At 38.6% G+C, this 27575-nt stretch overlaps 2 protein-coding genes across 9 annotated transcripts in view; one reads left to right on the forward strand and one right to left on the reverse strand.

Annotated features, from left to right (window-relative positions):
* The first annotated feature begins 1529 nt into the window (after nucleotides 1-1529).
* ZCCHC9 (zinc finger CCHC-type containing 9) lies at nucleotides 1530-17065 on the forward strand. 7 transcript variants are annotated; one of them, XM_056824605.1, is made up of 7 exons: nucleotides 1564-1681; nucleotides 1811-1992; nucleotides 4479-4853; nucleotides 9057-9207; nucleotides 10299-10391; nucleotides 12463-12531; nucleotides 15661-17065. In XM_056824605.1, exons 3-7 carry the CDS (start codon nucleotides 4497-4499, stop codon nucleotides 15777-15779), a joined length of 789 nt encoding a protein of 262 aa, XP_056680583.1. In that variant the 5' UTR covers nucleotides 1564-1681; nucleotides 1811-1992; nucleotides 4479-4496; the 3' UTR covers nucleotides 15780-17065. The 7 variants fall into 7 exon arrangements, with proteins under 7 accessions (XP_007487436.1, XP_056680583.1, XP_056680581.1 ...); XM_056824603.1 differs by having other exon boundaries at nucleotides 1811-1988; XM_007487373.3 differs by having other exon boundaries at nucleotides 1811-1904.
* A 6915-nt stretch (nucleotides 17066-23980) lies between these two features.
* ACOT12 (acyl-CoA thioesterase 12) overlaps nucleotides 23981-27575 on the reverse strand; it is a 73754-nt gene continuing 70159 nt past the window's right edge. Inside the window, exons 14-15 of one of the 2 annotated variants that reach the window (XM_001369728.5) lie at nucleotides 24990-25116; nucleotides 23981-24144 (exon numbers count right to left, since the gene is read on the reverse strand). In XM_001369728.5, the coding sequence (XP_001369765.3) occupies nucleotides 23998-24144; nucleotides 24990-25116 (274 nt within the window). In that variant the 3' untranslated portion in view covers nucleotides 23981-23997. Of the gene's footprint in view, nucleotides 24145-24987; nucleotides 25117-27575 lie in introns of those variants that run through there. The other variant, XR_008917880.1, reaches the window with a different exon arrangement.

A 27575-nucleotide genomic window follows, 5' to 3' on the forward strand; every position in this document is an offset into this window, starting at 1 on the left:
TTTCTTTTCTTCCTTTCAAAAAACCTTCCCTCCCCTCTTCAAATCAATACTGTGTACTAGTTCCAAGGCAGAAGAGTGGTAAAGTCTAGGCAATGGGGATTAAGTGGGCTAGGGAGGCTTTTCTTTTGAAGAATCTATAGTCTTTCCCCTGTCTCCCCCTACAGAATGTAATCTTTTAAAGAGCAGGGGCCATTTTGTTTTTCTTGCTTTTCTCTTTGCATCCTGAGAGCTTAGCCTCTTTTTCCTCTTCCTTTTCCTTATTCATTCTTTCCTCTCTTCCTTTTTTCCTTCCTTCTTTCCATCTGTATCCCTAGTGCCTAGCACAATGCCTAGCACTAGTAAATACTTGTTGATGGATGATATTTCTAGAAGCTAAACTTCCCTCTACCATGCCAGACTGAAGCATCAGATAGCTTCTGGAGGTACAGATTGAAAAGCTACCATGCCAGGTGGGAGAAAGAAGGTAGGAGCAGGGTCACTGGCAATGTGTCTGCTTGGAACTTTTGTCTCTTCCCAAACACTAAGCCAGGAAAAAACCCTTAACAGGCCCTATGACACACCCAGGAAAAGCATCTCTGATGCAGACTTCTCAGAAGAATGTCTTTCAATGAACCAGATACTTACAAAAGTTAATTAAATTTACAAAGGCAAAGGAAATTCTGAATGGCTAAAGGTAAAAGTATTACAAAGAAAACAATGGAATTGAATTATCAAAATATTTATTTTAAAAATTTGCAATTTTCCCCCCAATGAGAGGCAACTAGGTTGTAGTAGTAGTAGTAGTAGTAGTAGTAGTAGTAGTAGTAGTAGTAGTAGTACTCAGTAACTATTGTCTTTGAGCGCTTTCATCTGTGATGTAGATGAGCGTGCACAAAAATACTTGTGGGTGAAGGAGATTTAAGTGGAAAAGTAGATGCACAGAGACAGTCCCACTCTCTCAGCATTGGAAGCCTGGGTCCATTGGCACGAAAAATCGTTGACAGGCTGCTAGGTAGCATATTGGATATAGAGCCAGGCCTAGAGATTGGGGGCAGGGGATGGGGGTTGGGTGAGTTTTGGGGGGGGTGTCCAGGGTCCAAATCTTGCCCCTGGCTGGGTACTAGGGCAATCCCTTAACCCTAATTGCCTCTAGCCCAAACCACTCTTCTGCCCCTTAAGTAATACTTAGTATGATTCTAAGACAGAAGGTAATGCCTTTAAAAAAATGATTTTGGAACTAGTCATTTTTTCCCTTCCAACACCACTCCGACACTGCTCTTAACTTTGTATTTAAAGTCGAACTATAAGGAACAGAAACCAGCAATAATGCAAAGTAGTTTATTCTCGCCATTAAGAACTGTCTGGTTATGTACCCGATAAGGTACTCCCTCTGCGGATACACTCCTTAGCAACAGCAGAATCTTTCGTCCCCCAGATTTGTATCCCTGACCCCAAGCCGGAGGGACGATGGGGGGGCGGGGCACTTTCCCTAAAGCTCCACCCCAACGCGGCGCCAGCCTCGAGGCAAAACGCAACGCGACTCTAGGGGGCAACAGTCGCAGGAAGTGACGACGTGACCATAGGAGCTTGGATTTCCTCTTCCGGGTTCCTCTTTAAAGGTCTCTCGCTGTTTTCTTTCCCTAGCTGTCTGACCCCGGGGGCTTCGCTCCATAAGAAGCACGTGCGTGTTGTTGAAGGCGAGGTGGGTCCCCGAGTGTTCTGGGGAGGAGTGGGGCGGAGGAGATTCGAGGCTCTTTCCGTCACTACCACTCCCCTTTCCACCATCCCCGAACTTCCCTTTCCCTTACCCAACGCCTCCTGTTTCCCACAGGCCCCTGCGGGGCGGGCGCAAGACCGGGAGCAAAATCCTCATGCTCCGCCCCCTTGGGGCGGGAGGGCTGACGAGGCCCCCTGACTGAAGCCGCGTAAGTAGGGGCAGGAGCTTATTAGGTAGAGGGAAGGATTTGAGTCTGTTTACGGGGTTTACCCGTCTCGGGGACCTTGGGCAGGTGGGTAAGTCTCTTTTCACACCTCAACGCCTCCGTTTTCCACTTCTGTTAAATGGTGAACTTTGACCAAGGGATGCCAGGGGCCCTTCGTGCTCCGAGTTGAGCCCAGCGGGGGCAGTGGGGGTCTCCCACCTCCCGGGTCCCAAGAATCGATTTGGTTCTGCCAAGAAAAGGAATCTCATGAGACCCATTTATCCCGTCATTTTAGGTTAAAGCGATTTTCCCAAGGTCACGCCTCTAAGTGACAGATGGGTTTTGAACTCGGGGCTTTACCACTACCTCCAGACCCCATGAGCATGTGCACCCATTGCCTAACATTCAAGAGTCTGGATTCTTGAAAAGAGCCCACTCGCCCTCACTCGCTTATCTGTAAAATGGAGAGATGAGGTTTGGAAACTTTTGCACGAAGTGCCTGTGGCTATAGTTGAAATCGCCAGTTGAGGATATTTGATGACATGTACTATAACCCAAATCTCATGATTCAGACCCTTGTTGACTGTTAATTGACCTTAATCCTGGAAGAAATTGTTAGACCTGGAAATAGCACTTTGGTGACCTGAGAATGCAGTTGCCTTTCTACAGAAAACTGGTAATGTTCCAAAGGATATATATCCCTGGGGTTTGCTGAATATCTTCTACTACATACTTTCCAAAAATCGACTTATTTCATAAAACTCTTTTGATTGTTTGCCTTTGCTCTTTCCTCTGTTCCCTTTATGTCATACCCTTCTCATCTGATTATGTGCCCATATCGATATAATTTATTATTAGAAGATGAAGACTTTCATTACCTTAAATAGGGATATATATATATATATATATATATATATATTTATTTATTTATTTATTTACATATTTATTTATTTATAGACTGAGGCCCCCTTCTACACAGATTGGAAGTGGCCTGATCTTTTGGACCAGCTGGTCAACCCTCTTTCTTTATATCTCCTCTCTATACCCTCACCACATTGATATCACACTTAGTATGAATACCCCTATTGACCCTAGCCTACTGCAGCTCAGAACTCTTGTGTTCAAGAGACCCACCTCATCCTCCAATTCCCTGGCTTCTTAATCTTTTTTGTTCCATGCACCTCTTTGACAGTGTTGAAGCCTGTGGATCCCTTCTCAAATTAATGTTTTTATTTCATTTTTAAATCCTTAACTTTTATCTTAGAATTGATATTAAGTATAAGTTCCAAGACCAAAGTGTGGTAAGGGCTGGGCAGTTGGGGTTCAGTGATTTACTCTGGGTCACATAACTAGGAAGTGTCTATAATCAGATTTGAAGAGAATGTTTTTAAAATTCATTTTAAAAAATACGAAACCAAATTATCTTGAAATAGTTATCTAGGTATCTATTTAAAAGCCCAAGTTCTTGGATCCTAGATTAGTTCTCTCAAGTATTTAAGAGAAACAACTGGAATTGCCTAAGATGAGAAGGCAAAAAGGTGGTTGCATTTGTATTGGTATGGATTCTCTCTCTGATGAAGTCACAGTCCTTTAAAGATTTCAGAGCAGAAATAGCTTATGTTTATATAGTGCTATGAGTTGCTGTTTTGATGGCCCATGTGTTTTAGTTAGTAAGAACTGTGGTTTTAATGTGATGTACTGCCCAGAATGGAGGGCCATAGAAGAATAATTTGTGAGAATAAGGTATGTCAAGACATCATAGAGGCTTTGAATATAAAGATGTGGGTTCAAATTTTACTTCTGGCATTCCAGCTATGGCAAGTCATTTAACTTCAAGGTCTTAAGACAGTAAGTTGCAGAGAAATAGCCAACTTGCATTTGGAAGAGTTTACTCACATGGGAGTTCCCTATTTCAGTAAAATCGTAGGTCTTATAGGGGTTGTGTGTTTAACTTGTCATAAGCTTTTGATCTTGAATAAGCAAATTCTTGCGTCAACAGGGAGGAATGATTTGTCAGCAGAGAACAGATGATTTTAAAAAGGTTTTATTTACTCAGATTTATAGATCCACAGGGGAGATTTGTAGTAATGAACTTGAGATTAAAGGACAAGATCTCTGTACATAGTGAAGTCTGCCCTACAAACACATTCCCCTGAAATTTCAAATGACAGCAAACAACAAGAAAATGGGAGAAAGATGTGGAACTTACAGACAAGAAGACAAATTTCTAGAAAGAATGACTTACTGTTATGGCTTTTCTTTATTAAACAATTGGGGGTCTTGAAAGTACTTCCAACTCTGCTAGCAATTAGACTTGTTTGTCATTATAATATAGTGTATGTAGCCTTTTTTGCAGAGGTTAAATTTGTATTGCAAACTTGTATCTATACATTGCAATGCATGTTTATATCTAAATTTATCCTGTGAATTTAAAAACTTATTTTTTATTTTAATTTTAATAAGGATATTAATGGTCTAGGAAACTGCACATAATGAAACAGTAAAGAGTCTTCGGATCATTTTTTAAAGTAAAGATTGATCAGCAATATTTTGTTTTTTGCACTTTTTAATTGGCAGGGTACCTCACTTAAAACCATGACCAGGTGGGCACGAACTAACACAGCACATAACAAAAAAGCTTTGAAAGCAACATCATGGGAAGACATGAAGAAGGGATCTACAGAACAAGCAACCCCAAATCTACAGAAGCATACACAGTTTCATTCCAGTGGCCTCTCCCTTAAGAATGATGTACCTCGATCAAAAAACAAAAAGAAAACATCTTATACCAATCAAGATGTAAATGGGTTCATGGAATATCTAAGACAGAATGGAGAGATGACTGCAGTGGGTAGCTCAGAAATAAGAGAAGAAATAGCAATAGCTCTCAAAAAAGATAGTCGCCGAGAAGGAAGGAGGTTGAAAAGACAGAAAATAAAGAAAAATGCAAAGGTAGGAACATCCATGCCTGTTTTCTTTTAATTTTTGCTATCCATAACCTATTCTTATACTGTTATCCCAACTTTCATATATACATATGTACTTAAATACTTCTGTGGATGCATGACCTCATTGGTTTGAATACTCCCTTTCCTGGTCTAGGCCAACATGTCTCTTGCTTCTCAGAAGCTGTAATTCTTGTTCCTTGTGTTTCTGTAATCCTTCATTCATAAATCATCTTTATTAGCACTGAAAAATCTATTGTCAATATTTATTAGATTTACATACTACTTTTTCTCCAAATAGTTCAACTTAAGATAAAAAAAAATGCTCTTTTAACTGTTGTAAAAGTAAAGAATAGTTTCTGAATTATTTGGAATTGATGTTTTGCCACCAGCAGAATTCCTTTTCAATGTATGATGTTGAAGGGGGGATGTGTTCTCCCCTTTGTAACATGTACCAGGGGGCAGCATAGTCCTATTGAGCTTTCATGCCAGCTCTGCAGTTAGGTTGTCTTCCTTGTTCTTCAGTTTTGTCAAACTATTTTCAATCAAAACAACATTTTCTCTTCATGTCTTATTCAATATATACTTATAATATAGACTTTTATTACAGCAGTCAGGATTTGATGCCCAATAAGTTTGACATTTCACGCAGACATAATTCCTGCATTTCTTATTGTTGTAACTGGAAAGTGCTTTAAAATCCCAATATACAAATGAGACTGTAACAAAGCAAGACACTGTAAGATGTTCATATTGGTTGCAGAGTTGGCATTAGAATTCTGTAGACCTCTACCATCTCCATTTTTTTAGTATGAATATAAATGTTTTTATATATACATTTATATCAATTAAAAATCTTCTTATACATTATACTTTGAAAGGGAATTCTGCTAGTGGCACCATATTAATTTTTAAAGGACTTGAGAATAATTGTAGAATTATATCTGATAAACTATATATACATGTACAAACAAACTTTCTTTTCACTGCTTCTTATTCTGTAAGTACTTATCACTTAGACCTGGATTGCAGTAGATATCCAAAGAACTGTACATTAAAAGTAGGCTTTTATACCAGTTATTGAGCCTGCTATTTCTCTTACATTTTTTAAGGGTAGAGAGGTTATATTCAGGCATCTTGAATTAGCATGGTAGTCAGGGTAATAGTTCAAGTTTGAGAGTTCATTGGTATAATTTTGGTTAAAGTCTCTTTAGCTTCCTGAACTTTGGTTTCCTTATCTCTAAAATGAAAGGGGTGGGACTTAGATGATCATTAAGGTCTCTTCCTCCACTTAAGATTTTAGGAGTTCCATGATGTTAGAAAGTTCTTTATAACTGTGTATTATTAGAGGTGATAGATAAGAAACTATGTCCCAAGTGAACAGATTTGAGTAGAGAATTGTAAACATTTCTATTAAGGTGGTTAAAATCCATTTAAAAAATAAATTTTAAAAATCAAATTCATATTACATTTTAAATTAAAATGCTTTTTTACTTTAAAGGATTATAGTTTAAAAATAAAGTTTGAGCATATCATAATATAAGCATTAGAACTTAACATTTCATCTAACTTAAACCAACATACTTATATAACCTTTTTTTATAAACAGTGTATGGCTTTCATCTATGTCCATGAATAACCTTCTTAGTATTTGGTAGTAGGGTCAATATTTCTATGCTATAGAATATGAGTATGCAAACTACACTGAAAAGCTAAATCCCACTAGCTACCTGTTTTTGTATGATCAAGGAGCTTTGACTTACATTTTGAAATAAAGTTTCATAGTATATATCACATAAAAATTATTCTTAATTTGGTGTAAGAAATCAGGCATTTGTCATGATTTGCCCCTTGGGCAGTAGTTTGCTGACCCCTGCTATAGAAGATTCTTCTCTAATGCTAAGTTTGATAAATTTTAATGCTGAGAATGAAGCCATTCAAGAAATTCATGTTTGCTGATGAAGTTTTAAAGGTCATGTCATCTAAGCACCTGTATTCATCAAGAATCTGAATATGTTGAAGTGACAATCTAGCTTTCAGCAGCAGCCATTTCTTTTGCAATTCTACAAAGGATTTTTTTTTTCACTGATCTAATTCATTCTAAATTGAGAAGTCATTGGGGAGCTGAAATGTAAGAAAGCTCATCTTTTCCAGTTTGAATAAGCAGGAAGAAGAAAATGAAGACTGAATTAGCTGCATAATCCAGAGCAATTTTTGGTGTTCCTTTTATGCACTTGACTAAATTTTCATTTTGGATTAGACACCCAATTTCATTGGTATATAGTCAACCTCTAGTGAGAAAGAATCTTCTATCTGTGAAAGTCAGCATCTTTTCTACAGTTTCATGTTCTTTCAGAGTAGCCCAAGGCACTAAAAGGTTAAATGGCTTGACTGGAAGTACACAGCCGACAAGTATCAGAGCCTGGACTTCAGCCCAATGAGCAAACATTTACTAAGTACCTATTTTGTGCCAGAAACTGTGCAGAGCATTGATGATACAAAAAGAAGCAAGGAGCTTAGAGTCTAATGAAGGATTCTTGATGATCAGTTTTCTTAATTCCAAGACAAGTTCTGTGTTCATTATATAACTCTGCTTTATTTTACTTTGACTTTTAATTCCACATTTCATATTTATATATAAAATAAAATAATTAAAAATACATATGCTAATTTAGTGATAAATAGATAGAGCAATGAAGAAAATGCTGAACTTAGTTATGGGACTTGAATTTAATATCCAAATTTGCTGCTTAATACCTTTGTGACTTTGGACAAATTAGTTATTCTTTCTGGGACTTTGTTGCCTCTTTTATAAAAATGAAGAGATTAGAGTAAAGGCCCTTACTGCTTTAGAGTAGTGGTTCTATGAATCAGCTTGTTGCTCTAGGTAAATAAACCCAATTTGAATACCTGAAATAAAATCTTTCTAATGTGGAAGAGGCATGAAGAGAGAGAGGACTTGCAAGCCAGGTCATGCAAGAAACAAGGCTTCATCTTGCCAATCAAGACAAAGATTCCAAACACTAATATAAGAATGGAGATAAAAGTATTCTTTCTTTTTGTTCAATTAAGAAATATTTGCCTCCCAAGAAACCATCATTCTATTTTCCAAAATAGGTATAAGATTAATCTTATGAAATATATAAATAAAATACTTTTAAAATGTACAATATATATCTTCTAAAAGTGAAAACCTATGTCAATTTTGGAGTTATGATGAGCATGTATTAAGGTTATATCATACTATAATAATATACTTTAAGGAAAAACATGATTAAATTAAGTCATCCTGACTAGTAATTTGAATCATAATTCAGTTTGATTTGATTTAAATCAAATCCATCTTAGATGAAAGTTGCAAATGTTGTGAATATGGATTTTAAGAGCTATTATATATAGTACAGTAAATTCAGATTTCTTAACACTACCTCCATCAATGAATAATCTCTTTGTTTCATCAATTACAGCTTTTTGCAGGATCTTTTGGGTCCTGGTCACTGAGACTCATAGGCAGAAGAACATTTTGAGGATTAAAATTTTACCAAGTATTGTGAGAACCTTTAAAGGGGCATTATGGCATATTTATTTTTTCCCTTAATGTCCATTAAGGCATTTTTCAATCTATAATAATAGTAGCTTTAGCTTTACTTGAATGTCATCTGCTATGATTCTTGCAATATCCCTATCAAGTTGAGATTTATGAAAAAGAAGTTAGATAACAAATTAGAAATGAGAATTGACAAGTTTTTAAAGTATCATTGACAGCAAAGAATGCTGCCATTAGGTTAAATTAGTATTGATTTTAAAATATTTCTTTTGTTACATTTTGAGTTGTGCTCCCACCCTTCCAACTCCACATTAGAGAAGGGCTAACATTTGATGTAGATATATTTGTGAAACTGTACAATACATCCTTCAAATATTCGTTCTTTCTCTGGAGGTGGATAACATGTTCATTCATGTCTTTTGTAGTTGATTTGAATGATCATGCTACTCAAAATAGCTTAGTCGTTCTGTAACTCTGAATGATATTTCTTTTACTTTGTCAACATTCTTTTGGTTCTGCTTGTTGTACTCTGCATTATTTGATGCAGGTCTTCCCATGTTTTTCTAAAAGCAACCTTTTCTTCATTTCTTACAGCACAGTAGTATACCATCACTTGGTGTTGATTCTGACAATTTAAGAATTTAATGTTCTTCATCTTTCCAGGTTTGTTACCATTGCAGAAAACAAGGCCATGGAGTGGCTGACTGCCCCGCTGTTCTTGAGAGTCAAGATATGGGTACTGGAATCTGTTACCGATGTGGTTCTACTGAACATGAAATAACCAAATGCAAAGCCAAAGTAGACCCAGCTATGGGTATGTCTTTTCACATTTTTATTTTAATTAGGAAAAAGAGTCAGGAGCCAGACAAGGGAGTGTATGGCCCTATTTCTAGGGGAGGTTGAGGTTATTGGATCAGCTTGAGTTGAGCTGCAGTAGGGCTGAAGCCAATCAAGTGCCCACAATACATCTAGGACCAATATGATGAGCCTTCAGTAAGGGGCAGCCACTGTGCTGCTTAGGGAGCCCGGCTTAGAAATGGAGTACTCAAAGCATTTGCTGAGTACAAGGCTTCCATGCTGATCTACAGTGAATTTGGACTTATAAGCAACCAATATATTTTTAGCCTGAATAAAATCGTGAGACCCAGTCTCACAAAAGGGTTAGAGGGAAGGGAGGAGGAAACAGAAGTTTGCATACCAGTTTTTTGACAACAGAAATTTAATTCTTACCATATACTTTGAACAGATGATTATCATTAGCTGAGCATGTTGATGCATGCTTGTGATCTCTGTTCTCAGGAAGAATAAGGCTGGTGGGTTACTTGACCTGGGGAACTTCTGGCTTCAGTGAGCTAGGACCAGTCAGGTGTCTACTCTTGAGTCCTTCGCCCAAGTCCTTCACCTATACTTAATGGAACTGTGTAACCAAGCTGCTTAGTGAGAAGGGGCAAATCAGATCAGGTCAGAATTGGATCAGATACTTTAGTGGCATCAGTAACTCCTGAATTTCCATCCTGGGTAAGATAATGAGACTCAGTGTCCCCTCAAGCTACCCCCAAAAGGAATTATTCAGAGAAGGTGATAGACTAATCAGCCAAATAAATCGTACATCTTTAGACATGGCCAACATAGGAATTTGTTCTGCTTTGACTGTTTAATTGTTATACTAATTTTCTTTTTGGGGGGGGGGGTAGGGAGGAAGAAAAAATATGCTTGATAATGTTTTTTTAAACTTTAATTATTTTTGAGCATGACTTACTTGATAATTTTGTTATGAATGTCCTAAATGAATGAAGCATAGAAAAATGGAAACAAAATTCATGCAGAATACCTTTAAATAATGCTAGGTAATTTGTCATGTGCATTTGCCAACATGTATAAGATAAGAAATCTTGATCTTTACAGGAGAATTTCCTTTTGCAAAATGTTTCATTTGTGGAGAGATGGGACACCTATCAAGATCTTGTCCTGATAATCCTAAAGGACTTTATGCTGAAGGTGAGGACTCTTTTTGGACATGAAATAGGACAAATGTTAATAAAAAGTTGGAATATAACCTTCCTTTTCCTAATAAAATGTTGGAATATAATATTTTAGTGGTTTGGAAATCTGTGGAAAATCAATCCTTTTCTGTAGTATGTTTTATAAACAAGAAACTGTAATATTTCTTCATATATTAATAAATTCTATGAAAAGCAACCAGCATATATATATATACATATACACACATATATATATATATATCAACCTTTTTTGTATATTTGTATACTACTTTGTATACTATGGCAAATAATATAGATTTTTACTTTTCAATGGGGTAATACACTGTAAAGGCAAACTGCATGTCAGTTAATGTTAGATTTTTTCCCCATAATTGTATTCTTGTGCATTGATGTACACAAATCCTTCACCTCTTAAAAGTAGAGTTTTTTCTTTTTTTGAAAGCTTACATAAATGTTTGTTTTTTGATGGTGATTTTAGCCAAGCTGAGATGTATCTTGTATCTTATGAAAAATGTGTGAAGCACAACCCCTTTTTAGTCTTAGAAGCATTTGATTTATAAGTGTTTTTTCATTTTAGTTTTTGTAAATAATATGGTTTATCCGAATGGTTTTAGAATTTACTCATATTCATGCTTTTAATTACTCATAATTAAACCACCTCATCACATCTTTCAATAATGGGGGTGAAATCTGAGATGGTTAAAATTTTACTCTCATAGTTATTGCTCCATAAAAGAAGTCTACAAATACAGGACCACTGTTTCTGAAACACAGATGATGAATTACTCTCCTTATCCTCTGGGTTCCATTTGTTCTCTCTACTGTAATATTTATTGAGGAAAGATGGGGAGGATATGAAGAACAGGGGATGAGGAAGGTTTGTAGCCGGGAATGGAGGAGTTTAAGGGAGAGAGGGAATATTGCTGCTGGTGAGACAAAGGTGAGAGATGCCCCCTGCCAAGAGGCAGCAGCAGGGGTTCGATAAGGACCGTTTGTTGTTGAATGACTGAGCTGATGTTCAGCTCCCTCTATGCCCCAGAAAAGATAGTCCACTTATCTGACTGTGATATTCTAATAAGAGAAATTTTAATAACCAGTTGGATTGGAGAGTTATCAGGGAAAAAGGGAAGAGGGAAGTCCCTAAATAAGGTTGGAATCTTTCCCAGCTTTGGAGCTAAGGCCAGGCCTCACAGGCCGGTGGAGGGTTTCTCCCACTCCCATCTACACTATATCTGTGCTGGTTTTGTCAATCTCAGAATCTTAGCAGTAGACAGAAAGCAACAAGAACTGTTCTGACCGTCAGAGCTGATTGGACCTGTGTCTTTGGGCTGAACTGAGTAGAGGCACTCCTAATCCAGACTGGGAAGCCACACTCCTCCCACCTCCAATACCAGGAAGGAAGTAAACCGGGCAGGAAGGAAGTGCTAGTCACAAGACCCAGCTGCCACTCCCAGTTGCCCCTTCCCCCACCAACTGTCATTCTTGTTTCCTTTCCACACTACCAAGACATTGAGTGTTCCTTGACTTATATTTCTTCTTCCACAATTTCTAATCAAAAGTGAGAGTGGTTGTGGATGAGTGAAGAAGTTTTCCTCTTCCCTTTAAAAGGCCCGGTTTGCAAGGCTTCACAGAAAATTCCAGAGAACAGATAATGAAACATAATTCCCCATTCAGGGCAGAGAGGAGGAGGACTAATGAAACAGAACATTATATTCACTATCATATAGAGTCAAAGTTAAGAATATTTTTCCAGAATTATCACTAGGGAGAGTTTAGAGTTTGTGTGTGTCTGTAGGGGGTGTTTGAAATGATCACTATAAAGAAATCATCAAATAATTTTATGTGTGTGTGCATGTTTATATACACATACATATATGTATATATATACTCATGTTATATTAAATATTTGGGCATATGTGTATACATGTGTATGACTATATACAACAGACACTCAAAGCTCTTCTGATAACAATCAACTTGTGAGGTAGATAGGGGCACAATGCTTTGTAAAGTTAATAGTGTTATCCAGAGGTAAGATACATTGAATTTTTTTATTCCTTCAACAGGTGGTGGTTGTAGACTTTGTGGTTCTGTAGAACATTTTAAGAAAGATTGCCCTGAGAACCAGAATTCAGGTGAGATCTTCTTTAAAGTTTTCTATTTTCTTTGGTTATTGTTCATTTGTTTTACAGTAGTGTCCAACTCTTTGTGACTCCATTTGGGGTTTTCTTGGCAAATATATGGGAATAGTTTGCCATTTCTTCTCCTGCTAATTTGACAGTTGAAGAAACTGAGGCAAACATGGTTAAATGACTTGCCCAAAGACACACTGCTAGTAAGTGGCTGAGGTTGGATTTAACTTATGAAGATGAACCTTCCTGGCTCCAGACCCAGTATTCTATTCTCTGTGCCACTTAGCTACCCTTGTTTTCTTTTCTTTTCTTTTTTTTAAGCCCTTACCTTCCATCTTATAATCAATACTGTGTATTGGTTCCAAGGCAGAAGAGTGGTAAGGGCTAGGCAATGGGGGTCAAGTGACTTGCCCAGGGTCACACAGCTGAGAAGTGTCTGAGGCCAGATTTGAATCTAGGACCTCCCATCTCTAGGCGTGGCTCTCAATCCTCTGAGCCACCCAGCTAACCCTAACCCAGCTTTCTTTAGTGTTTTCTATTATTGATAGTTTATACTCAGAAACAATCAGAATTTAAATGACACCATAATTTCTTATAGTCATGTCAATCTCTTAAAATATATCTTACTCCTGCATCTTTCCATTACTGTAGTTGCTATTATTGTATGTGTATATAAATTAACTAGCTTTTTTCTTTGCCCCAAATGGAGAATGGGATATAACTAAGCAAGTAAAATTGAATCAAGCTTTCTTTTACAAGAACTTTACCTTGAAATATGAAAAGTTTAAAGTTTTATGCTATAAACACCCATTTCCCTTGACTTTTCTCTCATTTTATTGAATTGAGGTGCTTAGCAGAAGTCTTTTGAAGATCAAAGACCTAGGACTACTACTCTCTCTCTCTCTCTCTCTCTCTCTCTCTCTCTCTCTCTCTCTCTCTCTCTCTCTCTCTCTCTATCTATCTATCTATCTGTGTGTGTGTGTGTGTGTGTGTGTGTGTATATATATATATATATATATATATATATATATATATATTAAACACTCTTGACCCACACGGTCATAGAAAGGGATATTCTGATTAATAATTAACTTTTGTTGGCGTGGAGGGGGGAATAGTTCAGAAGGTATTTCAGTAGTTCTGCCAGTTTATAGATGTTTCTAATGAATAGAATCACAGGTGAACCATCTTTTTACCATATTTTGCCAATCATGCTGATTTCTCATAGATTTTTAGTTTTCTTCACACTAATTTTGACACTAAATGGTTACCTGAAGATAGGGCTAGCTGGTCTGAAAGTTACAAAACACTTGATTGTAAATGTCAGTGGAGAATTAAGATCATTCCCATATGAATTAAAATCCTTATTTTAGCAAATAATTTTCTCTTTCCATTTATCAGAGCTTAAAAGGTTGACAGATGGATTGACATGGCTGTCAAGTCTTTATTTGGTCATCCTTTGGTAGAGATAATAGAAAAGCCGCCAACCCCCCTCCCCGTATATTATGATGATGAAAAAAGGACAAAGGAGGTACCTGCCTAATCATAGTGATAAATTAAGCAAGTCTTAATTAAACCTTGAGTAGCTTACCACTTGTACTTGAAGATTATAAAGAACTTACATTAAAATTATTCCCAGGCAACTACAACTTAAAATTCCTGGCATTACTTAAGGTGAGGTATTGATTTCCTAGGAAAGAGTAAAAAAAATCCAAGAGTAAAAATCAGATTTCAGAGTTCCTGAGATTGAAGTGTTTTCTGCAAACCTGAAAGCAGACGCTTTGGATAAGTAATTTAAGTGCAAAAATAGTATGAATACTCTTTAAATACTAAAGGTATTGTTCACATATATTATTTGGCCAATGATTGTCTTATTAGTTATAAGCCTTGTCAGTCATGAAAACCGGTAAGTACTAGCCGTGACAAAAATTTTATGAAAGGCACTTGACTCTTTTAATGGAGTGTTTATATGAAATAGGAAGCTCCTAATGCTGCATGTGCAGGAAAGTGGGTCAGCATCATCACCATTCTTTCTTTGGTTAAAGTGTAGGTTCCATCCAGTATCCCTTCTTCAGAAGTTTCTGGGAATATAAAATATTAAACAAAAGATGATGGTTTACAGGAGAACATTGTACACAGAAACTAAAACACTGTGGTATAATCGAACGTAATGGACTTCTCCATTAGTGGCAGTGTAATGCCCCTGCACAATCTGCAGGGATCTAGGAGAAAGAATGCTATCCATAAGCAGAGGACAAACTGAGGGAGTAGAAACACCGAGGAAAAGCAACTGCCTGACTACAATGGCTGAGGGGACATGATAGAGGAGAGACTCTAAACGAACACTCTAATGCAAATACTAACAACATGGCAATGGGTTCGAATCAAGAACACATGTGATACCCAGTGGAATCACGCGTCAGCTACGGGGGGGGGGGGGGGTGGGAGGGAGGAAAAGAAAATGATCTTTGTCTTTAATGAATAATGCATGGAAATGATCAAATAAAATACTATTAAAAAAATAAAATAAAAAAAAGATGGTTTAAAAAAACTCCAAACCCTAAATATGCCGATTAGTTCCTTACCACTCCCTAATAACACATTTAATCTTCACAAGCTGGGTGCCTCTTCACAGTTGAGTCTGGAGGAAATCGAGGCTCTACTACATCTTCAACAGAGAGATTAAAATGATGAAGTGGAATGTGAATTCTCCCTCCTGGGAGGATCACCACTTCCAGAATGACAGGAATGACAAGCAGATGGTGTATAATTTCACAGGTGGAATCTTGTGCATTTAAAACTGATGCTTCATAAGCCTTGCTGTTTACAGACTCTTGGAATTCATTGACTCACTAATGATGAACTCTGGGAAAGAAAGAAAGAGCCTTCTCATCAATTTGTGCAATGCAAAGTAGTTGCTGCATTTCCCTAATTGGGAAGAGAAATTGCCCGTGGTACTCTGAAATCAAGAGTTATAATCAATTACAGAAATGCACACTTTCCTTTAGCAATGAAGTCTTCCCGCCTTGTGATTATTCATGTCAAAGCTAGTTGCTAAGTCTGTGAAGCTCCCAATAACTGTCTTCATTGTTCTTTTTTTCCTTATTTTTTCCTTTTTTCCTTCTTTTACAGATCACATGGTCACCGTTGGCCGTTGGGCAGAGGGAATGAGTGCAGATTATGAAGAAATTTTAGAGGCTCCCAAACCACAGAAACCCAAAACAGCAATAGCTAAGGTTGTTAATTTTTGATAGCAGACAGAGACAATCTTACAGTATGTTATAGTTTGAACTGGGACTACCCTTCAGGGTTAGAATTGAGTTCAACACACAAGAAAACAGTTCCTGAACATATACTGCAGGTGGAAATTTGACCACCTAAAAAGGATTATAAACAATATGAGTGTTGTTAAAATTCCTTTTCTGGAGTTTTGTGCACTGAAGAGGTGTCCCACCATCATGAAATACTTACAACAAGCATTTGGTGCTTAAACTGGAATTTCTGGGGGAAACCTAGTTCTTAAAACAGTACCTGCAAAGCACGAATGATTTCAATTGATAAGAATCTTGTTTTTTAAAAATAAATAACTAATGAAAATAATGAAATAATTTGAAGTTAAAAAAATAGATCTGCCCATGGCGGTGAGCTGTTTATATTTTTTTGTAAAAGTTATATTTTTGCATATAATTTATTTTACCATAGTGGTATTTTAAGAGCTCAAATTTTTCTACTCTTAAAATTTATTGTTTTTGAATATTTTATAAAAATTACTTTTCCTATCATGACTCTTTATTTCCTAAAAATTTCATTCCTGACTAAATTTGCTCCTCTTTTTTTTGTCCATGGCATTACATTTTGTATATTTTTGGAAACAAAGTCATTCATAAAAATGGAAATTGGTCCATGCCTTTTGGAAAAGGGAATATTGGGCTCACCTCTACTTTGGTTTTGCTAAAAGGTACAGAATTATAATGAAGTTAAACAGAACTGAAGTCTACCAGCACCTGTCCCTCCCCCCGTTGTCCTTGATTTGGCAAGAGAAATTCTAGCAAAGGACCAGGTGGACATTTTTTTGTTGCATAGAGCATATGGAGTCTAAAACTCACCAGTGTGATCATGTATCTAGATGAGTCCGAGTGAGATACAAGCAGCACCATAATGGAGTTAGAACACTAATCAGGGAAACATTAGATCCTTTGTTTTATTTGATGAATACATGCATACTTAATACATACATTTCACAAGACATAACTCTGCTATTGTACTGTATAATAGAGTGACTGGGGTGTATTGTGTATTTCATTTGAAATTTTTACCTGATTGGATACATTTATAACTAAAGGAAACAGCTGTGATTAGTTACTGCAGCTTTGCTAGCAAAATATTTACCAAATAAGAAAAGAGATACTTTTCACTGTTGTCATGTCTGGGGAACTGAACAATGTCGGTGTTTTTTAACAGGCTTCACTGTTTTCTTTCTGTAGTGAAATGAAAACATGAGGACAGCAAATATAACTCGGTATTCTTGGGGCTTAAAGAATTGGATATCTTTATATATTTATATACACACACACACATACATGTATATAAAATCTGATGCAACTGAACTAGAATAGGAATAGCCACCTTGGAAACGAAACACTAATTTGCTTTATCTGCCATAGAAAGAGCAGAATAGTCTTCTGTCACCTGAAACTATGAAGCTGCCCCTCCAGCCCCCTGTACTCCTGTTCAGCCTCAGGGTAGAATCTCCTCTTCCATTCTGGTGGCCCCTTCCTCTATATTTTAAAGTAATCTTGACCCTCTCTTATAAAATAATCAAATCTACTTTGCAGATGCCAAATATCTCATTTTAAAATGACAAACCTCAATTAAAAAATGACTATTCTTAGGAATTCTGACAGATCATGAATAATGCTTCTCTCATGACAGGAACTGTAGGTGAATGATAAAAGGCCTAATGTCTCTCCTTGCTAAGTGTGCTTAGCCCAGGCCTCCTGAAGAAAAGGACAAAGCATTTAGCATTTGTTTCTTTCACATAGTGAAGGATTCAATTCAGCAGATAAAGATTTCTTTCTATGTGTTGACTTGAATGTGGTGTGTAGTCACAGAATCTTAGCTTTAGAATTAAAATAATTCACACATTTATTAAGTGCCTTGAACATGCAAAGCACAATTCAGTTGGAAGGAGGATACAAGTGATTAAATACTAGTACTAGCCCTTCCCCCACCAATTATTATCAGTCTTGTCACTTTTCTTCTCTCTCTCTAATATTCCCACTGTTGCTTGTTCCAACACAGTGGCAGAAAGTCCAGAACTAGTTCTAGTTTCCTTCCCACAACTCCAGCTTGGTACTTACAATGGAATAAGACAATTAAACATCAGATAGCCCAAGCCCTCATTTTCAAGATAAGGAAACTATAGATCAGAGAGTGTGACTTATTCACACATATTCACAACAGGCCACATTTTGGAGCTCTTGTTGCCATGTGTTGCATTGACTTGCTCAGGGTCACCCAGTTAGAGGCAGAGTCAGGTCTAAAGTCAGGTCTTTATGTCAAATCTGATGATAATCTATACCTAGTTATCTATGTTTTTTATGTTACTAGTATAAGTACTTCTGTTGACACAGATCAAAATCTCCTTTGCTTTAGGCTCTTGGTGAGCCTGGAAAAAAATTTAATTGCTCTGGTGATGTATGGGCCTCAGATTGAATGTCTGCTAAGAACAAACCTTTCCAGCTTGTTGGGCATGTCAGGGCTAGGACTTGGCTGGCAAAGCTTGGAGAACTGAAGGGTATGGGGAGGACTTGAGTGGAACCTACCTCACTACTTCAGTAGGAAATACCGGTCCCCTATAAAAGCCCCCCCCCCCCCTTCAAATGTTGAGAGTATGACTTACTTTGGTATTACCCGAACAATATTCAAATGGTTAAAATACATTTCTCATTTTAGTTGTTATAAGGGCCAAGGATTAGCCTGAAGGCCTGGGTGAATGAGCCAGGTCTAGGTAAGAAATGGCAAGGATTGAAGGGACCATGATAATGGTAACACTTAAGATACTCATTTTATCCTCACATTTCTGTGCCCTATTAGGCTATACATAATATCCTTATTTTATAGATTTGGAAGCAAAAGATGATTTTCTTGAGGCCCCACAACTAGTAAATGACAGAGGTAGAATTTTGTGTGAGATAAAAATGATGACAAGTTCCCCACTTACTCAAACAAAACGTGGAATCAGATGGTAGGACTGAAAAAGGGGTAGTTGTTTATTTCCTTCATGAAAAGAGCACTTCAGTAATGGTGTAAGAAGTGCTGACTGACTAGGCCGAAAACAGGCAATATATACAGGTTCCCAATTCAAGGTTCCTCCCTGCTCCCCTATCAAATCCCCTTCCCCCTCCCCCAATGGCCCAAAACATCTGTGACCCGGTTGTAGATTCTTCCAACTCAGCTCAGGTGAGGTAAGGGGAGCAACCAAGTTATTCATTGCCTTTTCGGTCTCCCTCCCAAGCTTGTCCCAGAGTCCTCAAGCAACAAAAGGTAACAAACTGGCCCTTGTAAGCTGAATGTTCATCCTGAGAAGAGCACCCTTAATTCTATCTCACTATCTCACACGATCTGAATCCAAATCCAGAATTCACATGTTTAATTTGATAGCATAACTGGCAGGAAGCAGTAAGGCTTGCATTCCTCTTCTTGTACTTCCCCAGACCTTATTTAGAGAATGTGCCAGGATTATTAACAATTAAGAAGACAAGTGACCAGCTGAAAAGCCTCCATAAGGGGAGGGAGGGACAGCTGCCTTGTAACAATTAGAAGGGGCACTGGCAAAGCACACTCCAGAGACGTGCCTTAGAGGAATCACCACCTCATCCTCACACTGGTGACCACTTCTCCTGGGAACACTTTCTGGAGTGATGGTCATTTCTGTTACCTCCTGGGCAATTTTCCCATCCACTGAAAAAGACTTGCCTTCTCTACCCCTCCCTATCCCCTAATTTTAGGGCCTAGAATACTAATAAATAATAATATAAATATATAAATAATAATAGAAAATAAACATTTTAATTTCTAGGTGGGGGTGTGTCAATTACTCCTCAGTGGTCCTACCCACCATCTCAATAATTTTTTGGACTAAAGTGCCACTATTTGGCCACCATGACCCTAAATGTGTGGCCTCCCTCTGTAACAATCAATATATATTAAGCACCTACTGTATGCCAGGCATTGTGCTAAACTCTAGGGATACAAAAAAGTCAAAAGACAGGCCCTGCCCTCAAAAACTTACACTCTAATGAGGGAGACAAACTGCAGACAAAATGTATACTAAGCAAGCTATGTGAAAGGTAAATAGTGAATTATTACCAAAGGGAAGCCATTGGAATTAAGAGAGACTGAGGAAGACTTCCGGCAGGATGTGATTTGTTTGATTCATTTGGGACTTAAAGGAAACCAGGGAGGTCAGCAGTCAGAGTAGAGAAGGGAGAGCATTCCAGGTCTGGAGGACAGCCAGGGAAAGTGCCTGGAGCTGAGAGGTGGGGTGTCTTGTTTGTAGAGCAGCCGGAAGGCTACTGTCCCTGGATTGAAGTGGCTGTTGCAATAGTCATGGTGTGAGGCATGGAGGGTCTGTCCCAGAGTGGTGACAGGGTCTGAGGAGAGAAGGGAGCTTGTTCCAGAGATGCTGCAAAGTGGAATCGACAGGCATTGGAAGCAGCTTGGAATATAGCCTTGACTTTTGTACATAGGTCTCCACTGCTTAGTACCTTCATTCATTCATTGGCAGAGGCTGATGAGGAAAGTTGGGCCGTATTTATTTATGTACGTGTATATTTTCAGAAGTAGACCAGTTGTGGTTCAGTCATTCCAGTACCCCGTTCAAGGTTTTCTTGGCAAAGATAGCTCCTTTTACAGATGAGGAAACAGAGTGAAGTGACTTGTCTAGGGTCACATAGGTAGTAAGTGTCTGAGGCTGGGCTTGAATTAGATCTCCCTGACTCCAGGCTTAGCCCTCGATTCACTCTACCTTCTAGTTGCCCCAATGTACCATTAAGATTTTCCAAATTTGTTATGAGTTTATGATGATTCTGGGTGCTGGATGACAACTAAGATAAAAAGAAAAGAATAAAATTAAAAAGGAAAGAATAAACGAAGATGGATAAGTAAACAGAAAGTGAAGTGAAGGAATAGAAAAGACTGATGGAAAAACCAGAGAGTATTTGGGAGAAGGGAAAGATCAGCAATGCCAGATACTGCAGAGAGCTTCGGAAGGATTGAGGCAGAGAAAAGGCCTCCAAGATTGAACAAGTAAGAGACCACTGGAAATCCTTGGAGAGAACCTTTTCAGCTGAGTGAGTTTCAAGAGGAACAATGAGAATTGTTAACAAAACTATCTGAACAGGACTGTCGACATCAATGAACATAGGAATATGTTGATTTTTTCATTTTATTAAAATTCATTGCTTTGGTCAAAGGTCTTTGAATGCATGTAAAAATAGAAATCATCATTTTCATTTCTCTTATCTGCCATCCTTGAGGAGACATAACATGGCTGACTGAGAATCAGGCTTTTTGGAATCATAATTCTCATCTCTATTTGCACTGCAAAGTAGAGGCAAGCCACTAAGCAGGCCGTGAGTGCCAGCACAAGCAGAGCCACAGAAACTATGCCCTAAGAACCCCAGGCCTTATCGACGTAGTCTTCTAGGCAGAGAGAGGGATTTGGTGTCTAGAAGATCAGCAAATTTGGTTGCTTTAAGAACCAAGAAGAGATACCAGAAATGACATGCCTCAAGCAAAAAGCTTTTAGTGTCAGCTTAGGAAAGTCCCCTATAATTAGGACAGACATTCAGTCCAGGACTGCTGCGATCTGAAGTCCCAAAAGGTAACAACCCACAATCTGAAGAGTTGCATCTGCCCTTTTGGTTTCAGTGGGGACCACGGATGGGCTGCCAATGGTGGCCTTTGGGGTGGGGGTGGCACAGATTTTAAGCAGGCACCAATGAAAAGGAGAGAACGTGTGAAGGTTAGAGTTGTGCAATGATGCCACAAGTATGACTTAGTAAATAGGAGTAACGCCGTTTGAAGCAAAGCATCTTGAGCCCCCTTCAGCAGTCACTGTCACTTATCTCTGCTGGGCCTTCCTAAAATCAGTGATTAAAGTTACTACCAGAACCATGGGCCCACGAGCCTGAAAAGAAAGGTCTTTGATACCCTGGTTTTTAGCTAGTCCCCACATTAGGCTTTTAGGTTGAGGGCGTAATAAATCCATCTCATGTTAAAAAATGAGACCCTCCACTTAGGCCCACCCTGACCCTTCCTGAAAGGGATCCAGTTGGAGTTATACACACAGAGCCTTTGCGAAAGGAAAAAACAGTTGTCATTGTTTCGGGTTAGAAGGAAAATGTGTTCTTTCTGGCTGGGTGGGGTATGAGGAGCTTAGGATCAGAATGGTGGGAGGGCTCTGGTTTGGTCTCAGTCACGGGGAGGGGGCCATCCTGTGTTGCTGAGGACTGCATCTGAGAGTAGAATTGACAGCATCTTTACATCTGAGAAAAATCAAGCTGGACTCACACGGTACAACTAACCAAACTTTTCCAGTCTTGAAAAGGCTCCGGGAGGTGCAAACCCAAACACCATATTGTTGTTAAGGGCAAGCAGACCGTATTTGGAAGTCTCAGTTGTGTGGGCCATCTGACAGCATAAAAGGGCTTTAAACAATACTGCAGTATAACTTTATGGTCTAGCAATGCCCTTGTATTACTGTACTTTTCCTTCTATTGAAAGGCAATCCAGAAAAACCCAAAAAACTTAGTTGAAAATTTGGAAAAAAAACAAAACATTTTTTAAAGTTTTTTTTTTTAATTTTTAAAGTTACTTTAAGTTTATATTTCTGTGTGAGCCATTTTTGTTTTCTCCTGAATTTACCATAATGTTAGTTTTTATAATTACTATTCCATTTTTTTAAACAAACCCAGAAAAGAATTGCTTTGGATAACTATAGACTTCATTTATAAAAGCCCTGTTTTAGAGATGCTGACAGAAAGTTAAAAATAATTAGAACAAGTTTAGAAAAGGGGGGGGGGCAGTGGCAGGATGCTAAGAGGGCTCTGACTTCCCAAAAGCCTCCAGAGAACTCAGGTAAATGGTTCCTTAGACTTCAGAGAGATTCCCCTAAAGGCTCGGAGGCTCACCTGGAAAAGGCTGATTTGCCTTTCGGACCCATCCAGTTCATGGAGAGCTAGAGTAGAAGGATGAATGTCAAAGAGTAAAGTGCTACCATAATAGTTCTGAAGGAGTTCTCTTAATGCTCTTTTACCCCTCCATCTCCCATTTTGCAGGCACTTTGCATGTATATATGGCAATAGATACTAAATTGATCAGCCACCTTGAATATATATTAAATGACACCAGTAAGTAGTTCCTATTACTGAAATTGATTGGATTCCATTATGCTTTAATGTCCTCCTAATTCCAAGCTCTAAAAGTGTCATCCGTCTTGTCAGATGCTTCTGACATACAGGCACCTGCTGTTCCCATGAAACAATGTCATCCTATTCATCAGCTCTTCACTTTCTAGCCGGTCTTCATTTCAGGTTCTCCAAAGATGTACATTTCACACCAGTCGCACTCTTAGAACCATTTAGTTCTTTTTTTCCTTTTTTTTTTGGCCATTTAATTCTTAAAATAAAGTGGAGACCCCTTTTCAGCTTCCACGTCCATTTACCTAATAGATATGATTCTAATAAGTCAGCTCTCAGTTATGCTCTCCGCCAGAAGAGCGCAGGGGCACCCAGGGCAGCGTACACATCAACATTCATTCAAACGTGACCCTCCAGGAAAGAGCCCCTCTGGCGCTCCATCGTGCCCCGGAAGTGATCTCGGGCTCTCGGGCCGTGCCAGCAGGGACCTCCCTCTGAGCAGACCAGCTGTAAAGCCTTTCCGCATGAAGCCAGGGAAGATGGAAGGCCAGAACAGCTAAGGAGAGAGAGGCGCATCACTGGCAATTCATCAAGCCATCGGGTAAGGTGGGGACAGCCGTCCATGATGGAGGCGAAGGAAAGGCCCACATCCAAAACTGGGATCCCTGAACTGCTACCATGATTTTGATCATCTTCAGCATCTCCTTGATTCCACTCCACTTAGGCTAATAGGAAAAGCAGTTCCCAGACCCACAAGCATGTTGCATGCCAGGGGAAAGAGGCAGCTAAGTGGCTCAGTGGACAGAGAGCCAGGCCAGGAGGTCCCGAATTCAAATGTGACCTCAGATACTACCTAACTAGGTGACCCTGGGCAAGTCACTTAACCCCCATTGCCTTGGAACTGATACTTCCTATGCATTCTAAGGGGGAAGGTAAGGGTGATTTGTTTTGCTTTTAAAGTGGGCTTGGGATCAAAACCTGTTGTAAATAATCCCCAAAATGGATTGTCTATAAACAGACACTGAGAGTTGAACTGTTCACAATATTATTTTTTGATGAATCTGTCAATAGTTGCTTCTTCTATGAATTGTATACATGAAGCAGCTGCTTCCTCAATGGTTCTTGACCAGCCACCAATATTTCCAGCAAAATAAGGTAGGATGCTAGAAGAAATTTGATTCAGGTAGGATACCTATTGCAGAAAGAAAGAGAAAAAAATATATACACAAATGTAAAGTACACATATATACATATGTTAACTGGATTCTTATAAAATGGGAAATCCTTGAACCTAGAACATCTTGTTAGAGTTTGGATCTCTTTGATAGTGGTGAAACCACAAACTGACCCCTGGAGGCCAGTTTCTGGATCAGTTCTAGACTACATCTCAAAGAGTAAGTCTCAGATTTCTATGACCAAGATCTACAAGTCACTAAAGCCAAATGAATATTTTTAAATTAAAAAAATTTCAATTAGGGGGCAGCTGGGTAGCTCAGTGGATTGAGAGTCAGGCCCAGGAATGGGAGGTTCTAGGTTCAAATCTGACCTCAGGCACTTCCTAGCGGTGTGACTCTGGGCAAGTCACTTGACCCCCATTGCTAGCCCTTACTGCTCCTCTGCCTTAGAACCAATACCCAGTATTGATTCCATGATGGAAGGTAGGAGTTTGGATAAAAAAAAATTTTTTTTTAATTTTTTTCAATTAGCAAAAACATTTCCTCTCCTTCCACTTTCCTTTATTTAAAAAAAGAAAAGAAAACCCTTGTATAAAGAACAAAACAAATTCTAACACTGATCATATACAAAAATAAATCTCAGCCTGCCTGCTGAGTCCACTGCCCATCGATTGGAAGGACAGCATGTCATCCTGAGTCCTCCGGAATTGTGGTTGCTCATTGAGTTGATCAGTTTTTAGGTCTTTCAAAGTTCATGGGTATTTGTAAGTCTGCCCTCCCTCTACTGCTGTATTGAATTAGATTTTTCTGTGTCTGCTCTAGTAAAAGCAAAACAGATCAGCAGATGTTCTAGCAAACTCACCGTGCAGGAGTTGCTGTCAACAGCCCGTATCAGGAATCCCGCGCATGTGATCTCACTTCTGTTGTACTGAGGAGAAGGTGGGATCGAGGCCAGGGTGACGGACTTGACTGCTACTACATAAGTGTTACTGAAGGAGTAAAGGAAGCTTCCTCAGTTGTCACAGAAAATTACAACTGTCTAGTCAAAAGACGATTCTAAAGCCAACGGGTTATTGTAGGGGGCATCTTATTCAGAGAGAAGCAAAACTATAAAAATAAACTTGTGTATGTGCCTCTTTGGGGTTTACAAGTATTCTCCTCATAGCAAGGGAGGGACTAGAATAATTGTCCCTATATTACAAAGGAGGAAACGGGCTTGAAGAAATCGGGGAGTTGGTCCTGAGTTATGCTGTTCGGAAACTTCAGAGCTAGGACTTGAATGTCAGGGGATGAATTCAGTGTTATTTTCACCCTATCTTGTAGCTTTTTTATCAAGACCCGGATTTTTTTAGTTCAGCAATTTCCATGGGAGCCTTCTTGAGGGGGCACATTCAATTATGTGAAATTGTGTTTGACGTGAGAGAAGTGTTTTGGAAAAGGATTACAAATATTTTACACTCTTCTACCTAAATATTACTGTTGATGAATAGACAATTTTCATCTTAACTTTTGTTACTGTTCCCTGTAGATTTCCTCTTTTAAAAAAATGTCTCTACTCCTTCTTCCTACATTTTAGTATTAAGCTTGTTCCAGTTCTCCATAAGCATACCATGTAAATGTGAGCCAAGGGAAGGAGAGAGAGACAGAGACAGAGACAGAGACAGAGAGAGAGAGAGACAGAGAAGGATGTGTATGGGAACAATGAGAACCAGGAACATCCTAGGCAATTTCTTGAATAGTCTTGCCATTTCCCCAACACATACTTGGGTCACACTTCTAGAGTCTGTTTAAATGAAAAACAGGAGAAAGATGAGACTACTACCTACTCATCTTCTCAGCAAGTATATGGTCTCCTCTCATCTTTGCTGCTTTGTCTCTGCTCAAGTTGGCCTTGCCTCTGCCCTCTGCCTCTTCCCCTTTAGATATGCCCATTGGCCTTCCCCTTCAATGATATTCTCACTAGAGGCCTCCTCATTTTGATGAGGAAGACTTAAGGAAATGGTTTTATACTCCCTCAGGCTCCAGGGCTATCTTAAGCAAAATGATCACCTGGGCAGATGTCCAACAGCCTTTTTACATTTTATTCTCTGGATGGCCTTTCCATAATGGACAAAGTTCCTGTGGCAGCCCTTAAACAGAATGCCCTCGGTATTCAGCATTTGTTATTTCACTAGCACTATCAACCTTGATCACCTTCTCTAAGTTGCAGTCTCCAAATCTTCCTCTTAGTTCATAATTTTCAATCTTTCTTACGTCTTCAATCATTCAATTGTTTGTTCATACCGCCTTGCCTCCAAACCATTTCATTGCTAACGTTAAAATACTGCTCAAAGGTTTGCATTTTACCTGCGTCATTTTATTTGAACCTTACAACAATTCTGTAAAGTTGGTTCTGGTTTTTATTCCCACTTTATAATAGGAATATATAGGCAGGGTGGGATTAAGTGATTTATTCAAGGTCATACATGCTAGGAATTATCTGAGGAAGGATTTGAACCCAAGTCTGCCACTCTGTTCACTGTTATATTAGCTAATCTATTCTATGTACCAATAATATCTCCCACTTTATGTTTACTAATGACTGCCTCACAACTATCTTGTGAGGATGCAGGATCACAGATTTGGAGAGAAAAGGGACTTTACAGGACATCAAAAATAATCCTCCCATTTTGCAGATCAGGGAACTAAGAAAAGCTAAGTGACTTGCCCAGTCACACAGCTAGTAAGTGGGAGTCCAGTGTCTTGTACACTAATTCTGTCCACTACCTCTGATCCCTCTATCATCAACTCCATTTTAAAGATGAGGAAACTGAGGCTCCAAAAGTTTAAGTGATTTGTTTAAGGTCATCTAGGAATCCTCGGAGGCAAAACTTGAACCCAGGTTCTCCAACTTCAAATCTAAGGGGTTTTTTCCCCCTATGATTAAATGCTGCCTTCAGGAGACCTATTGTTTGTCGCCAGTTGATTGATTTCTGCCCCATCACAAACTTCTTTTGTGAGAGCCACATCTCCACTTAAAACATGCATAAGGTAGCTCTTGTATACGGAAAAGAGGGGAGAGCGGGAAACAACCATAATAGGCAGAGGTAATAAATATCTATCACATGAACGTCTAGTAAGGATTTGCCTTTCTTACAATGAGACCAAGAATTTTATATGGAGCTCATAACTCCCACCAAAAGACCAGTAAATGACATGTTTGCCTTCTATGCCTATTACCAAAGGGAAAAGTATAATAGATCTAACACCTTTATTTGCAGCAGTACCCTCCAGGGATGGGTCATAGTAAAGTTCATTCTGTAAGGGTCAGAACCTGGTTTACACAGGGCCTTGGTGCTGAAATAAAACAGGTTTGTTTGATTTTTTTTTAAAGAGGGCAAATGGAACCTACCTGTGATATGTGAGCAAATATTAGTGAGTTTCCTTTTCCTAGAGAAGGATGATGTCT

Source organism: Monodelphis domestica, chromosome 3 (assembly GCF_027887165.1).
Source record: "Monodelphis domestica isolate mMonDom1 chromosome 3, mMonDom1.pri, whole genome shotgun sequence".
NCBI classification, from domain to species: Eukaryota; Metazoa; Chordata; class Mammalia; order Didelphimorphia; family Didelphidae; genus Monodelphis; species Monodelphis domestica.